The sequence below is a fragment of the Elgaria multicarinata genome, chromosome 17 (assembly GCF_023053635.1).
Source record: "Elgaria multicarinata webbii isolate HBS135686 ecotype San Diego chromosome 17, rElgMul1.1.pri, whole genome shotgun sequence".
NCBI lineage: Eukaryota > Metazoa > Chordata > Lepidosauria > Squamata > Anguidae > Elgaria > Elgaria multicarinata.
In genome coordinates, this window is record NC_086187.1 from 23,119,981 (window position 1) to 23,137,054 (window position 17,074).

The 17,074-nt window shown below is 51.7% G+C and overlaps 1 protein-coding gene across 1 annotated transcript in view; it reads left to right on the plus strand.

The window, feature by feature from the left end:
* RADIL (Rap associating with DIL domain) overlaps positions 1-15,457 on the plus strand; it is a 45,949-nt gene extending 30,492 nt beyond the window's left edge. The window contains exons 7-14 of the mRNA XM_063142902.1: positions 2,575-2,812; positions 4,265-4,437; positions 5,348-5,498; positions 7,001-7,194; positions 10,370-10,778; positions 11,606-11,745; positions 13,401-13,540; positions 14,818-15,457. Of these exons, the coding sequence (XP_062998972.1) occupies positions 2,575-2,812; positions 4,265-4,437; positions 5,348-5,498; positions 7,001-7,194; positions 10,370-10,778; positions 11,606-11,745; positions 13,401-13,540; positions 14,818-14,926 (1,554 nt within the window). The 3' untranslated portion in view covers positions 14,927-15,457. The remainder of the gene's footprint in view (positions 1-2,574; positions 2,813-4,264; positions 4,438-5,347; positions 5,499-7,000; positions 7,195-10,369; positions 10,779-11,605; positions 11,746-13,400; positions 13,541-14,817) is intronic.
* The last annotated feature ends 1,617 nt before the right edge of the window (positions 15,458-17,074 follow it).

The following is a 17,074-nucleotide window of genomic DNA, read 5'->3' on the forward strand; positions in this document are numbered from 1 at the left end:
ACATGCTTGGGGCTGCCTGTTCCCTCCCCCTCCCTTCTCTCTGCCTCTCCTCCACCCTACCCCATCTGGCCTCTGCCTCCCTTCTTTGGGGAAAAATTGCTCCCGTACTCCGACACGCTCTTCCCACTACTCCCCGATGATGGCTTTTCATTCTAAATTCAAGTGGGATGTGAGGGGGCCTGAGTTGGTGTCAATTCTGATGCCAGCCTGGTCCTCCGCCTGGTTGGACTCCCACCAAGGACATGGTTTTCCTTATTATTATTTATTTATTTATTTATATAGCACCATCAATGTACATGGTGCTGTACAGAGTAAAACAGTAAATAGCAAGACCCTGCCGCATAGGCTTACATTCTAATAAAACCATAATAAAACAATAAGGAGGGGAAGAGAAAGCAAACAGGCACAGGGTAGGGTAAACAGGCACTGGGTAGGGTAAAACTAACAGTATAAAGTCAGAACAAAATCAAGTTCTAAAAGCTTTAGGAGAAAGAAAAGTTTTTAGCTGAGCTTTAAAAGCTGCAGTTGAACTTGTAGTTCTCAAATGTTCTGGAAGAGCGTTCCAGGCGTAAGGGGCAGCAGAAGAAAATGGACGAAGCCGAGCAAGGGAAGTAGAGACCCTTGGGCAGGCGAGAAACATGGCATCAGAGGAGCGATCCTTGCAGGGTGTTACGTTAACGACGTAAAGGCCAGCCCTGTTTCAGGTCCATTTTTACCTCCCCTCCTTGCACGTCATGGGCTTAGACCCTAAGAATGCCCCCTGGTAAGCAAGCTTAATCTTTGATGGATATTAGCACTGATCTGGCTTTTAGCAGATACTATATGATGCCAAGATTGGGCTGGTCTTTTTCATTTTTGTGAACCGCCCAGAGAGCTTCGGCTATTGGGCGGTATAGAAATGTAATAAATAAATAAATAAATAAATAAATGGTGAGGATCTCAGCGTGGTGTTATGGGCTGTACCATTTACACCACAGGTAGGGGGGACGCTCCCGCACGTAAACAAATCAATGATTCCCAGCAGTGAAAAACTGCATCTTGGAGAGAAAAGGTCCCGGCATAAGTTTATTGCCTGTTGTCCTGGGACGGTTGTTTTTAACTTAGGGGAACGTTTTTTAAAAAAGAAACGGTGTTCCCCACCCGCAGGCTGAAGTGGTATGGTCCATTCTACCACCTCCACCTTCTCCATCACCTTGTTCTGCTGCCATGTGGTGACCGGACCACTAAGTGGTCAAGAACTGTCACTGGGTGACGCCTTTCGCCCTTCAATTGGGATACTGTGTACAGTGCTGGACACGGCATCTCCGAGCGGGTATTTTAGAGCTGGTAAAGGTGCAGGAAAGGGCAGCCAAAATGTTCAAGGGGCTGGAGCGATTCCCCTGTGAGGAACAGTTACGTTGTTTGAGGCTGTTTTGCGCAGAAAAAATTGTAAATGAGTGCGGGGGACATAACGGAGGGGTACAAAATTATGCATGGTGTGGAGGACGTGGCGAGGGAGACATTTGACTTCCTCTCCCATGATGCTAGAACCCAAAGGGGTCAGCCCAGGAAACTGATTGGTAGGAGATGCAGGACGGATCGAAGGAAGGACGTCTTCACAAAACCCCAAGATGTAGTCATGTCCACCATTTTGGATGGCTTTAAAAGAGAACTGGAGATATTCCTGGTGGATAAGGCTGTCAATGGCTACTAGTCCATAGGGCACTATGCTGCCCTCCAGTATCAGAGGCAGCATGCTGGGGAACATGGGCGGGAGGGTCCTGCTGCATTCATGTGCAACCTGTGGGTCTCCCTCAGCTAGCTGCTTGGCCATTGTGGGAATAGAACGCTGGACAGGATATGACCGACTTTTGGTCTGATCCGGCTTGATGCTTTCTGCATATGGCTTGTATCCAGCATGCAGGTTTTATAGCGCTGTCTATTTTGCACAATTAATTTCTCCCGATTGTCATTTGAGGGAATTGAGCACTGAAGTCCTACTAGCTTTCCCCCAACGCAGCACCATTCAGGTATGTCAGGCTACGATTCCCGTAATCCCCACTTGCTGGGGATTATGGGGGTTGCAGTTTGACACATCTGGAGGGCATCAGGCTGGAGGTGGGGGTGTAAATTACGTTTACTCCTCCTCCTCCGTCTCTCCCCCAGACTGGTGAGATTTCATTAAAGATGGCCTCCATACTTGCAAGCTGAGATTCTCAGGATGATGCATTTCTGCCCTTTCGCAGTTCCAGGATCCAAAGGCTAGTTTTACAACGCCCAGGCTCTGGCCAAGATGTAGCTCTGAAATTTCTCTGGCGTTGTTGAACTCTACATGGTGGATAAGGGTTTTTTGGGGTGGGGGATGCAGAGACTCAAGTGCCCCCTCATGCAAGCAGCTGACGGGGAGGCCTTGGGCACGGTGCTCTTTCTCTCAGCCTCGCCTACCTCGCCGGGTTGTTGTGAACATAAAACCAAGAGATGCCCCGTCACCGCCACCTGCAAACTCCTCTCGGCTTCTCGGAGCTTGGAGGAAGGGCAGGATGCAAACGTGTTTGGGGGAGAAGTAAAACTCTGCTTTTCCGCTTCTTCCTACAGTCTCTGTACGTCTCTTTGCCCCCGCTGCTGGAATGCAACCCGTTCCAAAGCGAAGGGCGGGACGGCTGGCTCACCTCCCCGCCGCTGCCCGAGGAAATCCGCAAAGTGGTACTGATCTATCAGGCCACCCTGGATCTCCTCCACCAGTACGACGTGCACCTGGAAATCGCCTCCCAGATGTTCGCCTACCTCTTCTTCTTCTCCAACACCCTGCTCTTCAACCAGCTCATGGAGAAAGGTGAGTCGACTCACGGCTTGGCTCCTTCCTGGATCGTGGAGTCTTGTCCTTCCCTGCTAGTTACAGCGAGCTGCTAAATGCGGTCCGCCGGCTGGTTTTGTGCCACCGCTGACCCCTTTTGCACTGCCGTATTTGCTGCCGAAATTCGGTGGTTCGGCAGGGGCGGGGGAAAAGGCCTCTGGATTCTGAGGCCCACAAGGAGCATCCCGGGAGCGTGATTTTGGCGATGAAACCCTCCGAGTTCCCTTTCGAACAAGGCGCACAGGGAAGTATCCAGGCAGTGTGATTTCACTTTAAAACAGGCTGTTCGCATCCCAACTGCTATGTTTTAGAGGGAAATTGGCCATTTTTTTTGCAGCAAATTCAATGACGCAGGGGTGAGGTGTAACCCCATGGTGGGTTTGGGATGGAGCTGGGAAATCATGCATTCATTTATTCATTCATTCGTTGGGCTGAGAGTCTGTGACTGGCCCAAAGTCACCCAGTCCAACACAGTAACCGCAAGGATTATTGGCCTCTGGCCCCCTAGAAGTCTGGCCTAGTGGCTTTTGGAGACAGGAATCTGTCTTGTGTCCCTTGTGACTTGCGCTTCTTGTCCTGTTGAACCCGATGTACGCCGATGGCGAGGCAGGCGCTGCGTCCGTCGCAAAGCGGACGAGATGATGTGGTGCTCCCAGAGTGCAGGACACGGAATAATGGGCTCAAGTTAAAGGAAGCCAGATTCCAGCTGGACATCAGGCAAAACTTCCTGACTGTTAGAGCAGTACGACAATGGAATCAGTTACCTAGGGAGGTTGTGGGCTCTCCCACACTGGAGGCACCTTCCCACCCATGTTCCCCAGCAACCTCAGATACTGGAGGTAGTGCATAGCCATCAGGAACTTGTAGCACTGGATAGCCTTCTCCTCCAGGACTTGCTCTCCCACTCCCACAATCCAAGAAGGACGCAGACAAGCTGGAGCGTGTTCAGAGGAGGGCAACTAGGATGATCAGGGGTCTGGAAACAAAGCCCTATGAGGGGAGACTGAGATGACTGGGCATGTTTAGCCTGGAGAAGAGAAGATTGAGGGGAGACATGAGAGCACTCTTCAAATACTTAAAAGGTTGTCACACAGAGGACGGCCAGGATCTCTTCTCGATCCTCCCAGAGTGCAGGACACGGAATAATGGGCTCAAGTTACAGGAAGCCAGATTCCGGCTGTACATCAGGAAAAACTTCCTGACTGTTAGAGCGGTACGACAATGGAATCAGTTACCTAGGGAGGTCGTGGGCTCTCCCACACTAGAGGCATTCAAGAGGCAGCTGGACAAGCATCTGTCGGGGATGCTTTAGGGTGGATTCCTGCATTGAGCAGGGGGTTGGACTCGATGGCCTTGTAGGCTCCTTCCAACTCTGCTATTCTAGGATTCTATGATTCTATGCTCCTTCTGTGCTCTTCCTCTCGCCCCCAGGCTCCTCCCTGGGCTGCTTCCATTGGTCGAGAGGAGTGAAAGTCCGAGCCACCTTGCGGCTTCTCCTGGAATGGGCCCAGAGCGTGGGCTTCGGGCAGCTGGCGGACCAGTTCTTCGGCAAGCTCTCCAGCATGGCAAGCTTGTTGGCCATGCCGAATTCCCAGCTGGTGCAGGTGAGGGCTGCTTGTGCCCAGGTCGGAAGGACAGGGCCGGCCCAGGACATTTTGCTGCCTGAGGCAAAGAACAAGATGGCGCCCCCTTCTCATGCCATGTAGAAAAGTTGACTGGGCTAGTGGTTGAATCTTTCTTCGACACTAGCAATGGGACGGCATCCTCTGTTACGCCTGAAAGGAGCAGGCTAGCTTAGGAGACTGAGGACAGGCTATTCGGCAGGCAGCTGTTTCCTACCATGCCTTGCTGCCACCTCCCAGCATCTGCCGCCTGAGGAGTGCGCCTCACTCTGCCTAATGGTAGGGCCGGCCCAGAGGAAGCAGCTTCTTGTCCCAAAGTAGCAGGCCCATCTGGTGGGCCACGCAGTCAAGGCCACCAATCAGCTGGCCGTGTAGAATATCTATGGGTTGAGTCCCACGACCACTTGTTTTAGGGTAGGGGTCGGTATGCCACCATTTCTGTGGCCTGGTAAAACCTCAGCCTGCCTTTAACATTTTAAGGCTTTGGGCGTGTTGTTATGGGAACTTCCTTTACAACTCTAGAACTTGCCTTCTTCTTACGTTCATCACAGACAGGTTTAGTGGGAGGACGGATGGTTGGAATCCTCTGCGCTGCCCCAAAATGCAATGGAACCAAATACAAAGGCGACGTTCTATCCTGCTGTCTCTCTGACCCAGGAGGACCGTCCCAGCCCACGTGAGAATTTGAGCCTTTGTGCAGGTTTTCAGGACCAAGTCCCACAAATCGACCGGTCCGACGGCAGTGTTGGCTGAAAACTGTTTTCGCCGGTTGCCGGGTTCCTTTCTGCGCCTGCTAAACGTCAGTCACCACACAGAGATGGGTCTCATGGACCACACTCTTTATATAAAACCTGAAATTGGCCTTAAACGAAGCTTCTCTCGCTTTGCCCAGATGACGTGGCCCATGCTGAGAGCGGAATTTCCAGCCCTGTCTGCTGCCCAGCTGCATCACGTCCTAACCCAATACCAGTCCTCACCTGACGTGGGGTGCGTCCCTGTCTGGCAGCCTGCCAAGGAAGATAGTCTTGCCGCCTTCAGGACAGGTAAAGGCGCGAGATTGTAGCATGGCTGGGTTGCCCAGGCACAGACCCCGTCCAGAATCTTGCGGGAATTTCTGTTGTGATTCCATTCCCTTGGTGTGTGTCCCACAATTTACTATTAAGGGACCCCGGGGGTTGTTTTTGTGTCCCACAAAACCAGTCCGGTTAGGGCTGAGCACGCCCAGTGGCATGGAATCCTGAGTTGGTGGGGGGTGGGAATGGAAAACCGGAATGGAATATCCTGGAAAAGGGTGCGGCCGGCTAACTGGAAGCCGCAACAGAATTATTCCACACGGCAATGCTTTCTTGCAAGTCCCGTTTCTATTTTCGTAGTTTGTAGGTGGAACTTTATTTCTGCAGCACAGCAGTCGGGCGGTCCTTCTGGACTCTTGCTGGCCAATCCGATAAATTATTTCCCTCTCCCCCCCCACCCCCCTTGCTCAGATTTTGATTAATGCGAGGCATTTTGGGGCGGGGGCGCACACTGGAAGCCCGAGGCGTGTGATGTATGAAATTCCGCACGAATTCCACCCAAGGGAAACAGTGACAGCCCCGGCCTTGTGTGTTCTCTGTCTCCGAATACGAATGCTAATTGTTCCCTACGGAGCTTTTAGGCGGTAGGAAGACTGAGTATGGGAGGATGCCGAAATATCAGTATTATGGGGTGGCTGGGAAGCATCTCCCAGTACGAGAGACGTTTCCAAGGGATGCTTTTTTCTGTCAAATCCCCAAGCCAGCGAGCACACAGAGGACAAAACACAGAGCCCAGCCACCCTCAAACCGGTTACACAGAGAGAATTTGGGGGTTGGGGGGGGCTCTACGGGTAGGTAGGGTGGGGAGAGAGCATCCCGTGCAGACGCTGAGCACATGCCCGAGAAATGCTTGCCGTGGCTCAGTGGTGGAGCACCTCTTTTGAGTGCCGAAGGTCCCACGTTTGATCCCCGGCATCTCCAGGTAGGGCTGGGGAAATTCTTGCCTTGAAACCCTGGAGACCTGTTGCTGCCTGTCAGTGTCGACAATACTGGGCTATTTGGACCAATGGCCTGACTCGGTCTAAGGCAGCTTCCTCCGTTCTATGCAAATTATCGCACCGGCGTGGAACCCTCAGCTCAGAGAACTTATGAAGCTTTGTGGGGGCTACAGTGAAGGTCTTTGGGGGGGGGGGGCGGCACAGGTTGTGCACTCCTGCTTTAGGGTGGCCACATGTTCTCATTTACAGAGGACACTCCTCTAGGAACAGTATCCGAGGCAGTAAGCTGGGGAACATGGGTGGGAAGGTGCTGTTGCACCGTATCCTGCTTGTTCATCCCTGGCCTATAGCTGGTTGGCCACTGTGTGAACGGAGTGCTGGACTAGATGGACCCTTGGTCTGATCCAGCATCAGGGCTCTTCTGATGTTCTTCTTGTCCACTGTAAGAACCTTCCAAGAGCAAAGGTACCTCCGCTTCTTCTGATGGGAGTCCTCAGTCAAGCGAAGGTTGAACCACAGTTCTCTGTCCTGCAGATGACATCCTGGAGTCGTTTGACAACCACCCCCCTATCATGCTGCCCAGCGGAGGGTTCAAGGTAGACCTGGAAGTAGAGCACCTGGACGACAATATATATCGCCACCTCCTCTACATCCGTCACTTCCTGTGGAGCCTGCACAGCAGAAGAAGCCCCCACCCCGGCGACTCGCCCAAGGATGAATCCCCGAAGGTAACGCCCGTCGCCATCCTGCCCCCAGCTCACTGCATTTATTTGTTTGTTTTAGTTACGGAATTTCTACAGCCAAAAGAGGTTCCAAGATCAACGTGCCATGATTAGTAATGAGATCGTCCCTGTCTTCAGGCTTACAATCAAAAAGACATGTCACAAAAGGAAAAGGAATTGGGAGGGAGGAGGAAAAATGCAAAACTCAGGCATCCAGTCTTTGTTTCAAAGTACTTACGGGTGCTGTTTCACCCTTCCTGGCCAGAAAGAAGCTCCCCGCCGCTTTTCCTTCTCTGCCCAATGTCTAGGGCCTGGTTGGTCTCCTCCTTTCCATTATGTCCTTCCTGGACAGCAGTGGGCTGAAGGTGTAGCCTCAGTGGCCCTTGGTTGTCTGGCCAATGGACCCAACCTTCGCCTCTCTGAGTAAGCTCCATAATTGTCACCGCCTTCTCCAGAACTCCCATGATCCCATTTGGCTGTGGCAGAAAAAGATTTTGCGGACTAAGTGGCAGCACCTGGGGGGAGGGGGGGGGCAGAGAAATCTGTTTATGCCCAGACATTGGTGAGGGCAGATGCGTTGGGTTGCCTCCATGGCCAAAACCATGGTTCCGGACCAGGAGGTTCACCGCCATGGACTGCCCTAGCAATGCATCTATTATTATTATTATTATTATTATTATTATTATTATTATTATTATTATTATTATTATTATTATTATTATTTCTCTTTTCTCACTCATGGCTGTTTTTCCAGATGGACATGACGGTCTTTGCCAAGTCATGCTGTCTTCTACTGATTCAGAAATTTTTTGGAAATTGAGCATGTTTTAAGCATGACTGTCTTCTGGATGTAGGTGTGGATATATTTTGGTAGGCCCAGTTTCTGAAGGTTTTCTGTGTAGTTCTTTGATGTGATGCCAGTGACGGATGTGATGATGATGATTTACATTTCTATACCGCTCCATAGCCAAATGCTCTCTGGATGGTTTACGAAAGATTAAATACAATAAAAACGATACACAGAACTTAGAAACATAAAAACATACGAGAGACCGCATACACAAAGACAGCATACATCTGAAAACAACTCTGAGCTATCAGCCAAACCTAAAAAAAAAAAAAAAAACAGATCTGGGATCGATTTATTATTTAAAATATCGTGAACCCTGCCTCTCTCTTCATGCAAAAGCCCGAGTCTAATAACTGGATGCAGCTGCAAGACCCATTTGAAATACAGCAGCAAGTACAAGTGATTTCAAAGCACAGTTCCATTTCCAAGAGCGGGTGGGTGCCCCCCATCCTCACAGACACGCTCATTGCCTTTCCTTTAGCCCCACTGGTTTCTTCTGAGCGCCTGGCTAAGGAACCTGAATAGGAACGGCGTAGAAAAGGACAAAGCTGCCGCCCACATTTCCTTCCCCCCTTCTGAATACACAACCAGGAGGGTGAAACGCAGCAGGAAGCTTTAAAAAAGAGTGTGTGTCTGGGGGGGAGCAAACCAAATAAAACTCCAAAGAGGCAGCTGTGTTTGTCTATTGCAATAGAGTTTTAGGGCGCAATGCAAGAGGCAGCTGGACAAGCATCTGTCGGGGATGCTTTAGGGTGGATTCCTGCATTGAGCAGGGGGTTGGACTCGATGGCCTTGTAGGCCCCTTCCAACTCCGCTATTCTATGATTCTATGCTGCTGCTCTCCTTAGGGTGTTGTGTACGCCCCTGCCCAAAGGAGACCGGTCTTTCTCCGATTGCTGCTGTAGCTCGTCTCCTTTGTGGTCCCGTGGTGGTGGCTGATTTGCGTCTGCCGAGGGCCACAAAGGGCAAAGACCCACTAGCTTTCCCTGCTCTTAATTTGCAGCTCCTCCCGGCCTCTGTCCAAATGCCGCCATGAGCTGAAAGCATCATATGGGAGAAGATAGAAAGCCAGTGCGAGAGATTAGAGCTGTACTAATCCCTCTAACCCGAAAGCGAGTGGCTGGAAAAGAGAGGCTCCGACAATCTCCTTATCGGGGCTGAGGTGGGGCGAGGAGGCGAGGGTGGGGCAGCGCAGCCGGTAGCACCCAGAGCCGTGCAGCGGCTCAGCTGTTGCAAGGCGGTGACCCCGGTTGAAATCCCTGCTCCACCATGAAGCTCAAGGGGTGACCCTGGAGGCAACGGCCCTGTGTCTCTGAAATGGTTTACAGGGAGAGCAGAAATGGGGCAGCACCACGTAAATCACACTGAGGTGGAAGGATAAAAAACAGGTAGGTAGGTAGGTCATCACCTATAGGATGACCCTGTTCAGACGACACGCTAAGCCATTCTGGTTAACCATTTGGGGCTAACTATGAAGGCTTAGCATGTTGTGTGTAAGGCGTTTTCCCTAACCATGGTTGCTATGTAACCCGCAGAGGCCAAGCTGTACTGCAGAGACCTCGAGGGTACTGTCTTATTTTGTGTGGGGAGGGCTCCTGCCAAGTTCGTTGACTCTGTGTGTATGTGTAACCGGAGCCACTGCAATACGGGAGGGCAGGTGATGCTTCACATCATTGCCAGGGGAGAGAAATTGGCCCCTCCTTGCAGGAAGTGGTGGTCTGATCCTCCAAAGGAAAACAGACTGGCAGTAACTGCTCCTGATCTTCATCATCATCATGATCTTCATCATTTATTATACGGTCACAGACCCAATAAGAATCATTAATTCATTATAAAAAAGGCAGAGAAATTATTAATAGTACAATTTGAGTGATAACACTCAACCACAAAGGTACTAAGGAAGTTTTATAGATGAATAGTTCAAAAGATATCACAAATGTACAAAAGACAGGCTTATAGATAACATTTACAAGATGTTCATCAAACATTCATAATGAAGCCTACAATAAGTTAGCATCCATTAAACATTCATGACAAGAATCAATAATCTCATAAATATGCGTCTAATAAATAATTCCCTAAAGCGTCTAATAAACAGTAGTCCGGTACAAGTCCTGTTTCGAGAATTCTTCATCAGTAGGACGCAACTGGTTCACAAAAGGAGCCGCGGCTATACATTTAGAGTGGAACCCTCCAAGGTTCATCACCATATCATTTTCACATATATTCAAGCCGTCAGATAATGCTCTCAATTCCTTGAAATTATTAAAACATACGTTTAAAATACCTTAACATAGTAACTGCTCCTGTTTTTATGCCCTCCCGTTAAAGACAGAAGCGATTGGCTGCCAAACTACCCCTCAGGTGGAGTCGGAGACAGCGGCAGGGCTGCCGGCGGTTGGAAGCTCTTTCGGCCGGGCGAACCGCAGGCGGCCGGTGAGCTGTGCGGAGCCGAGGATGGAAGGGGGGCTCCCCGCTGTCACGGGCACCAACGGATCCACCCGGGATTCCTGCGAGATACAACTCCCGGAGAGCCTCCAGTTGCTCCAGCTGCAGGGGCCACAGGGGAAGAGCAGTGCTAAGACGGCCCCGGCAGATCCCTCTTGCCTGATGACCCCGCCGAACACGCCCCTGACCTTTGACCCGAGTCTCGAGCTGGCCCTGGAGACCGTCCCCGGGAAAGGCACCACAGACCCTCGGCGGAACGGGCTCAACGGCGCCAAGCTCACGGCCGTGGACGGTAAGAAAGGGTACACAGAGAACTTGGCGTGGAGCATCGCGGAAGGGCGTTCTGGGAAATTTAAATGGCAGCGCCCCAAGACCTCTGTTCTACTTTGGAGGACCTTCCTTTAGGTCAGGGGGTTGTGGAACTTCATCCAGCCGAGGGGCTGAATTCGACTTCCGGGGAAGATCTCGGGGGCCGTGTTGCAAGGGTGGGTGGGGCCAGGGCAAAAGGAGGCGGGGCCAAAACACCCGCAGATTTAAGCATTAGGGGAGGCATTTCAACCTTCTAGGATGGGAAAAGAACGGGATAAAAGCCAGGGAACCCCCAAAATGTTGGGGAGTTGGGGGAAAAGATCCGAGGGCCTGCTCCTGGTGGTTCCACCTAGATCCATCCTCCGATTGGAGTCCACCAGGGGAAGAGCCTTCAGCGTGGTGGCCCCCCTCCTGTGGAACTCCCTGCCTCTGGATGTCAGGCAGGCTCCAACCTTGTACTCCTTTTGGCGCCTCCTGAAAACATCTTTATTCCAGGAAGCCTTTCCTTAATATGCAGCCTTGAATCTCTCTATTTGCTTCTCTTAAAAATTGTTTTAACTGTTTTATTCTGTTTTTTATTTTCATTTTATCTTGTACACCGCTCCGAAATTTTTCAATGGGGAGCGGTATATAAATATTCTAAATAAATAAATAAATAAATAAAAGGAGGATGGCTTTCTGGATTTGGCCCCGGGCTTGTAGCTGTGCACGCCTGCACTGGGTGGAGAAAACGGGCAAGATCCACTAAGATGTGCCACTTCCATAAACGCACAGGCTGACGAGTCCTTCCTCTTCTCGCCTCGGACCCAGGCTCTTCGCCAACCCCGTACGACTTCCCAACGCCCGCTTCTTCCAGTCGCAGCTCAGCCACGGACGATTTCTGCTACGTCTTCGTGGTGGAGCTGGAAAAGGGACCCATCGGCTTGGGGATGGGGCTGATTGATGGCCTGGTAAGCAGCGGCGCTGACGCCCTCCCTGTTGAACCATCTGTCTGCAGCTTTCTCTTATTTTGATCCATTTGTCTGCAAATCCTGTCCCCTCCCAACCCCACCACCACCACCACCACCACCACCACCACATTTTTACGCTTTAAGCCTATAGGGGAAATGTGCATTTCCGGCCGTTTTTTTATAAAATCATTTGCACGTTTTTCTATTCCTAAGTTTGCGCAAAATTCCAGAAAGTTGGGGCGGGAGTCGACAGAATCCATCCGAACGGGGGGAAGCTGGCCTGGGGCAGAACCTGCAGGTCCGATTCATATAAATCCGAACTCGTTTGATTCTGTTGCGAATTTTTCCAACTTCTCTAGACGGCATCTGATCAGGCTTTTGAACAAGTCCTGGGATTTTCTTAATTTTTGTTTGTTGAAATTTGTAGCCGTGTTTCTAGATTGCATTTTTAAGGTTTGTAAACTGCTCAGAGAGCTTTGATTCTTAGGCAGTATAGACATGGAACAAATTTTTATTTATTTATTTATTTATTACATTTGTATACCGCCCAATAGCCGAAGCTCTCTGGGCGGTTCACAAACGCTTTCCAGACCCTAGGTTGAAGGAAGCAGCTTTAGCTATTTGGTTTTATTTAAAGTATTTTTTAGGATGACTGTTAGGGTGCAAAATGCTCTCCCAAAGGGAACCTGAGCGGGAGAATGCCGTTGCAGCAAGGGCTCTTCTTGCATTCTGAGGCCTCGCGCCTCTTCGCTTCACAGAACACAACAGCACGGCTGTGACGGTAGTCTTGCAACTTACACAAACGAGAAACAAGTGCCAGATAAATGTTATCTGAAGGTATGGATCCGCCAAGGCAGGCCTCTCTCTCTTGTATCACAGATTAGATCCTGCAGGGGCAGAAGCAGGAGGAGACATTTCATCTGCGGAAATGGTCCCTCTGGTGAAGATCTTAAGAACCAGTGCTTGCTGAATTCAGCACCGTCTGCCTAACCCTGTCCTCGTCTTAGGGCAACTGTGGTGGGGTTTATTTGGTATTGCTGCCTCCTGTTAAAAAGGCAGTTGGCAGGACAGAATGAGTGTTTGCCAGTCCCACATGCGCACAAAGGCCGTCTCAGTTAAAAAGAGGAAATCACGCTCCTCTTTAGAGACGAAAGAAAAGTTTTACTCACAGGAAAGGAAAGGAACCTCTCGTGCAAGCACTGAGTCATTACTGACTCTTGGAGTGTCAGTAACGTCAGCTTTTGCTGACTTTTTCTTGGCAGGCCTTATAGTGGGGTGGTTTGCCATTGCCTTCCCCGGCCGTGATTACCTTTCCCCCAGCTAGCTGGGTACTCATTTTACCGACCTCGGGAGGATGGAAGGCTGAGTCGACCCGAGCCGGCTGCCTGAAACCAGCTTCCGCTGGGATTGAACTCAGGCCGTGGGGAGAGTTTCAGCTGCAGAAACTGCTGCTTTACCGCTCTGCGCCACACGTATTTACTCACAAGTATTGCAAATAAGATGCAGGTATCTGCCCCAAACCTTGAGCCATTTTCTCTGGAACCCCCTCTTTCTCTTTTGACCTCTGCAATGCCAAAACGTCGTCTCTTATTCCTGTTCCTCTGATGACTCCTGTTTTGCTCCCCCACCCCACCCCACCCCGCCCCGCCCCACAGCACACCCCCTTGAATTCTCCCGGGATCTACATTCGGACTCTGATCCAGGACAGCCCCGCAGCGGCCGACGGGAGGCTCTCCATCGGGGACCGCATCCTGGCCGTCAACGGCACGAGCCTCATTGGTTCCGATTACCAGAGGTAGGGAAAGGGCACTGCCAACAGGTTTCCAAGTAGCCAAGAGACTTGTGTGGTTCCGGGCTCAGTAGTCTGCATCTGCCGGGCAAGGTGGTAGTTTGCTCCCTTTCAAACTCCTTCCACTGCAGAATATTGAATGCCCCGGAAGCGGTTCTGATTTTAGGCCATTTCCTACTCCCAGGGCTGCATGCCGTATTACAAAAATTAAAATTCTGCACCCAGAAAATATGAATTATACAGGGGTGGGGAGCTTTAGGCCCAGGGGACAGATGTGTCCTTCTGGTGCTCCCCAAATGGCCAGGCCTTCTTTGCTGGTCTCCCCCCCTCTCCAACCACCAATTTTTGGGCACTTTCCCGGCTCCTGTGCAGTTTTCTCTCTTTTCCAAATCGTTGAAACATTCCTCCTAAGGGAGGAGCTTCAAGGGAAAATATACCGCGACATTTCGTCTTTTGGGCTCCTCCCATTTTTGCCTTTGGCCCCGCCCACTACTGGAATGCCCACCCCCCGAGAGCTTCTCCGAAATGGAATCTGGCCCTCAGGTTGAAAGAGGTTCCACACGCCTGGTCTGGGCACTCTGCTATAGGGAATGTTTGCACAATTGATCCCTGCTAGTGCCAGTCATAAGCAGGGGCAAAAGTCTGTTTTCAGCCTTCCTTCTAGCTTGGGAGAATTTAGCATCGCCCACATGTTTTCGAGCATACTCTGGGAGCCATATGGACTAGAAGCTTTCTTTTTTTAAAAAAAGAGAAAAGAAAGCTGGGACACAGCGCAAGCCTACTGCATGTTAAACTATGTGTGGTGGTGGTGGTGCGGAATCACAGCAAACGCGGTACCCTGACTGCTATCAGGCTGGTGGGTGGAGAACGTCTGGGTTGCCTGGATTCGGCCAGACTTCAGCAGATGCAGGGAGGTTGTGGAAACAGCTTCTGCCCATACCTAGGCTGCAGCTCAAAGCATATCAAGTACATTACTTCAAGGCACTACGTACGTGTGCTGCCAAGCTACGAATCCAGGGCCTGTGGTTCACACGTGCACGTTCACTTGATAACCGCAGCATCAGGGAAAAGGCCTGCATGTGTGAACAGGTCGTTGCAGCTGTACCGCCACAGAAAGAATTTCCCTGTTGGCTTCAGCTGCAGCGCTGTTCGGTGGAGCCGGTTCACACGTTCAGCTGGTGAAGAAATCAAGCCGCATAGGCGCATGTGTGAATCAGCGCGAGGTTTCTCTCACCCACTTCTGGCCTTCCCCCCCTCCCTCCCCTTCCTTTCTTCCCCTTCAGCGCTGTCGACCTCATCCGATCAGGGGGAAAGAAACTGCGCTTTCTGGTGGCCAAGTCCGACCTGGAAGTCGCCAAGAAAATCAGCTACAGTTCTTCACCTTCCCCGTAAAAAAACCCCCGTCTGCTCGAAAGAGCCCCTCCGCGTCCTCCTCCGTCAAGGACGCTGCCTCAAGGACTAGGAAGCCGGCCAGCGGTGTGGGCGGACAACACGCCTGGAACGTGCAGCACCTGGGCACAGCAGGAGGAGGGGCGTGGGGGTGTTTGTGTCTTGGAACCAGAAGCGCGCCAGTGTACGTCTTTGAGCACTTTCCAAGAAGGGGACCGAAAGCGCGACCTTCCGGCAACTCGTCACGAGTGCGCAGGCTTGGAACGAGCCAAGCCAGGTTCCAGCTCAAATGTGCAAGCTGTCTGTGCCACACAGAGCCCTTTAAATCCCGGTGTCGCCCTTCCTATCTCACACCGGCGGCCGGCTACACAAGCCGCTCCTTCTTTGCTCCCCGCACTCTGGACTGTCCTGAATTTGTTGGATCTGTCGGGGCCAACGGTCCTGGTGCTAAAGCGAGCGGACTCCAAGGGCGGTTCCGACGGGGAGCTTCCTGCCACTCCTGACTGGAGGCTGGGGCATCGAACGACGGCTGTGGCCTTGCGTTTTCCACTGATCTCCTCCGAACTCCGCTCAAAGGGCCTCTTTGCACAGGGTGAGCTGCCTCCCGCCGTGGTGGGGCAGAAGTCAAATGAGCACCTTTTTAAATACAGGCGTAGGAAGCAGCCGCTTCTTCGAAGAAAAACTGCATGTGGTGGTGGTGGTGGGGGCTTTAAAGTCTGTTTGCAAGTTGGGCTTTAAAGTGCTGCCAGAATCTGCTTCCATCCCCACAGCATAACCGGCAGAAACCATCAGCTGCAGCATATGGAAGTAACTTTACAAGTCTGCAGAGTTCGCATGTCAGATCAGGATATGGGTGGCCACGGGTTCAAATCCCCAGCCAGCGAGGAAATCTATTCAAGCCAGCCACACACGCTCAACCTACTCACGGGGTTGTTGTGAGGTTAAAACAGAGCAGGGGAAAGAGAGAGAGAGGGGGGAAGAGAGCATTTTTGGCATCCTGATCTCCTTGGGAGATAGAAATGCAATCCATCAATGTGAGTGAGTGGGTTTTAACTACTTCTAAATACTATTTCTCAGCTTGGAGGTGACGGGTGAGAAATTCGCCAGCCGATTTCCGCCTGTGATGCAGCTCTTAAAGGAGCAGAGCCTCTTCCCATAAAAACCAAGGGACCTTTGGGACGCTGCAAGTTTCCCTGCCGTTCTTTGGGCTCTACTTCGCAAGGAGGATCCCACCTCTAAGTTCCGCCAGAGTCGCTCAGAAGTCCTCGTTACCCGCCTCGCAGGCAGGTGATGACACTGAACTATGCCCCGCCTCAAAACCGGACGTTCTCCCTTTCGGAACGTCAGATGGTTTGAATTGCTGAGGTCCCGTAGCCAGAAAGGGTGGCTCAGTGCTTCCACCGCTCTCGTGCCAAGCCCAACACTTTGGGAGCTGCTGTCTGAGAAAGGCAACACTGCCCCTCCGTGGCCGCCGCCTCTCGCTACAAGCCAGAGAGGGCTTCTTGAGGAGGATTCCCAGAGCAGCAATTTGCACCGCCAGCCCAACCGACGGATGGATGGGACGTTTGTCTCCCAGGCTTTACCCGGCCGCAATTGACTCCGCCACGGCCACGTTCTCCTCCGGTGGCTGTGCTGCAAAAAAGAACGCCTGGGGGGAAACGTGACTTTCAGGTGCTTCGCCTTCACCACTCCATTCCCCCAGCTCCCATGGGCCCAGGCGGTACTGTTGGATCAGAGGAAGCAATCGCATTGGCAGGATCCGAGAGAGCGAACTTACATCTGTGGCAGAGCAAGGAGAGACAGCACGTTACAGTCCTAAACCCTTCCGCTGTTAGTCTTTCCAAACACACACAGCCAAATTGAAGAGAGAGGTTAGGTTGGTCGAGCCACCTAAAACCCAACACTGGATACTTTAGGGGCTGGATAAAAACAACCACTACCTCCAAACGTGCTGGATTCTTTCAGCCCATTTCTAATTTTGTAGGCGGAGAGTGCTGAGCCCCGCCGGACCGGGCCAAGGTGCCACCTCGCGCCAGCAGCCTGGTTTCCAGCACTGGCGAGCCAGAGGCCTCCAAGAGGCTGTGAAGACAACTGCCCTCCTCTCTCCTTTGCCCCCAAGCGACGCCCTCTGGCCCTGAGGGGTTCCATTTA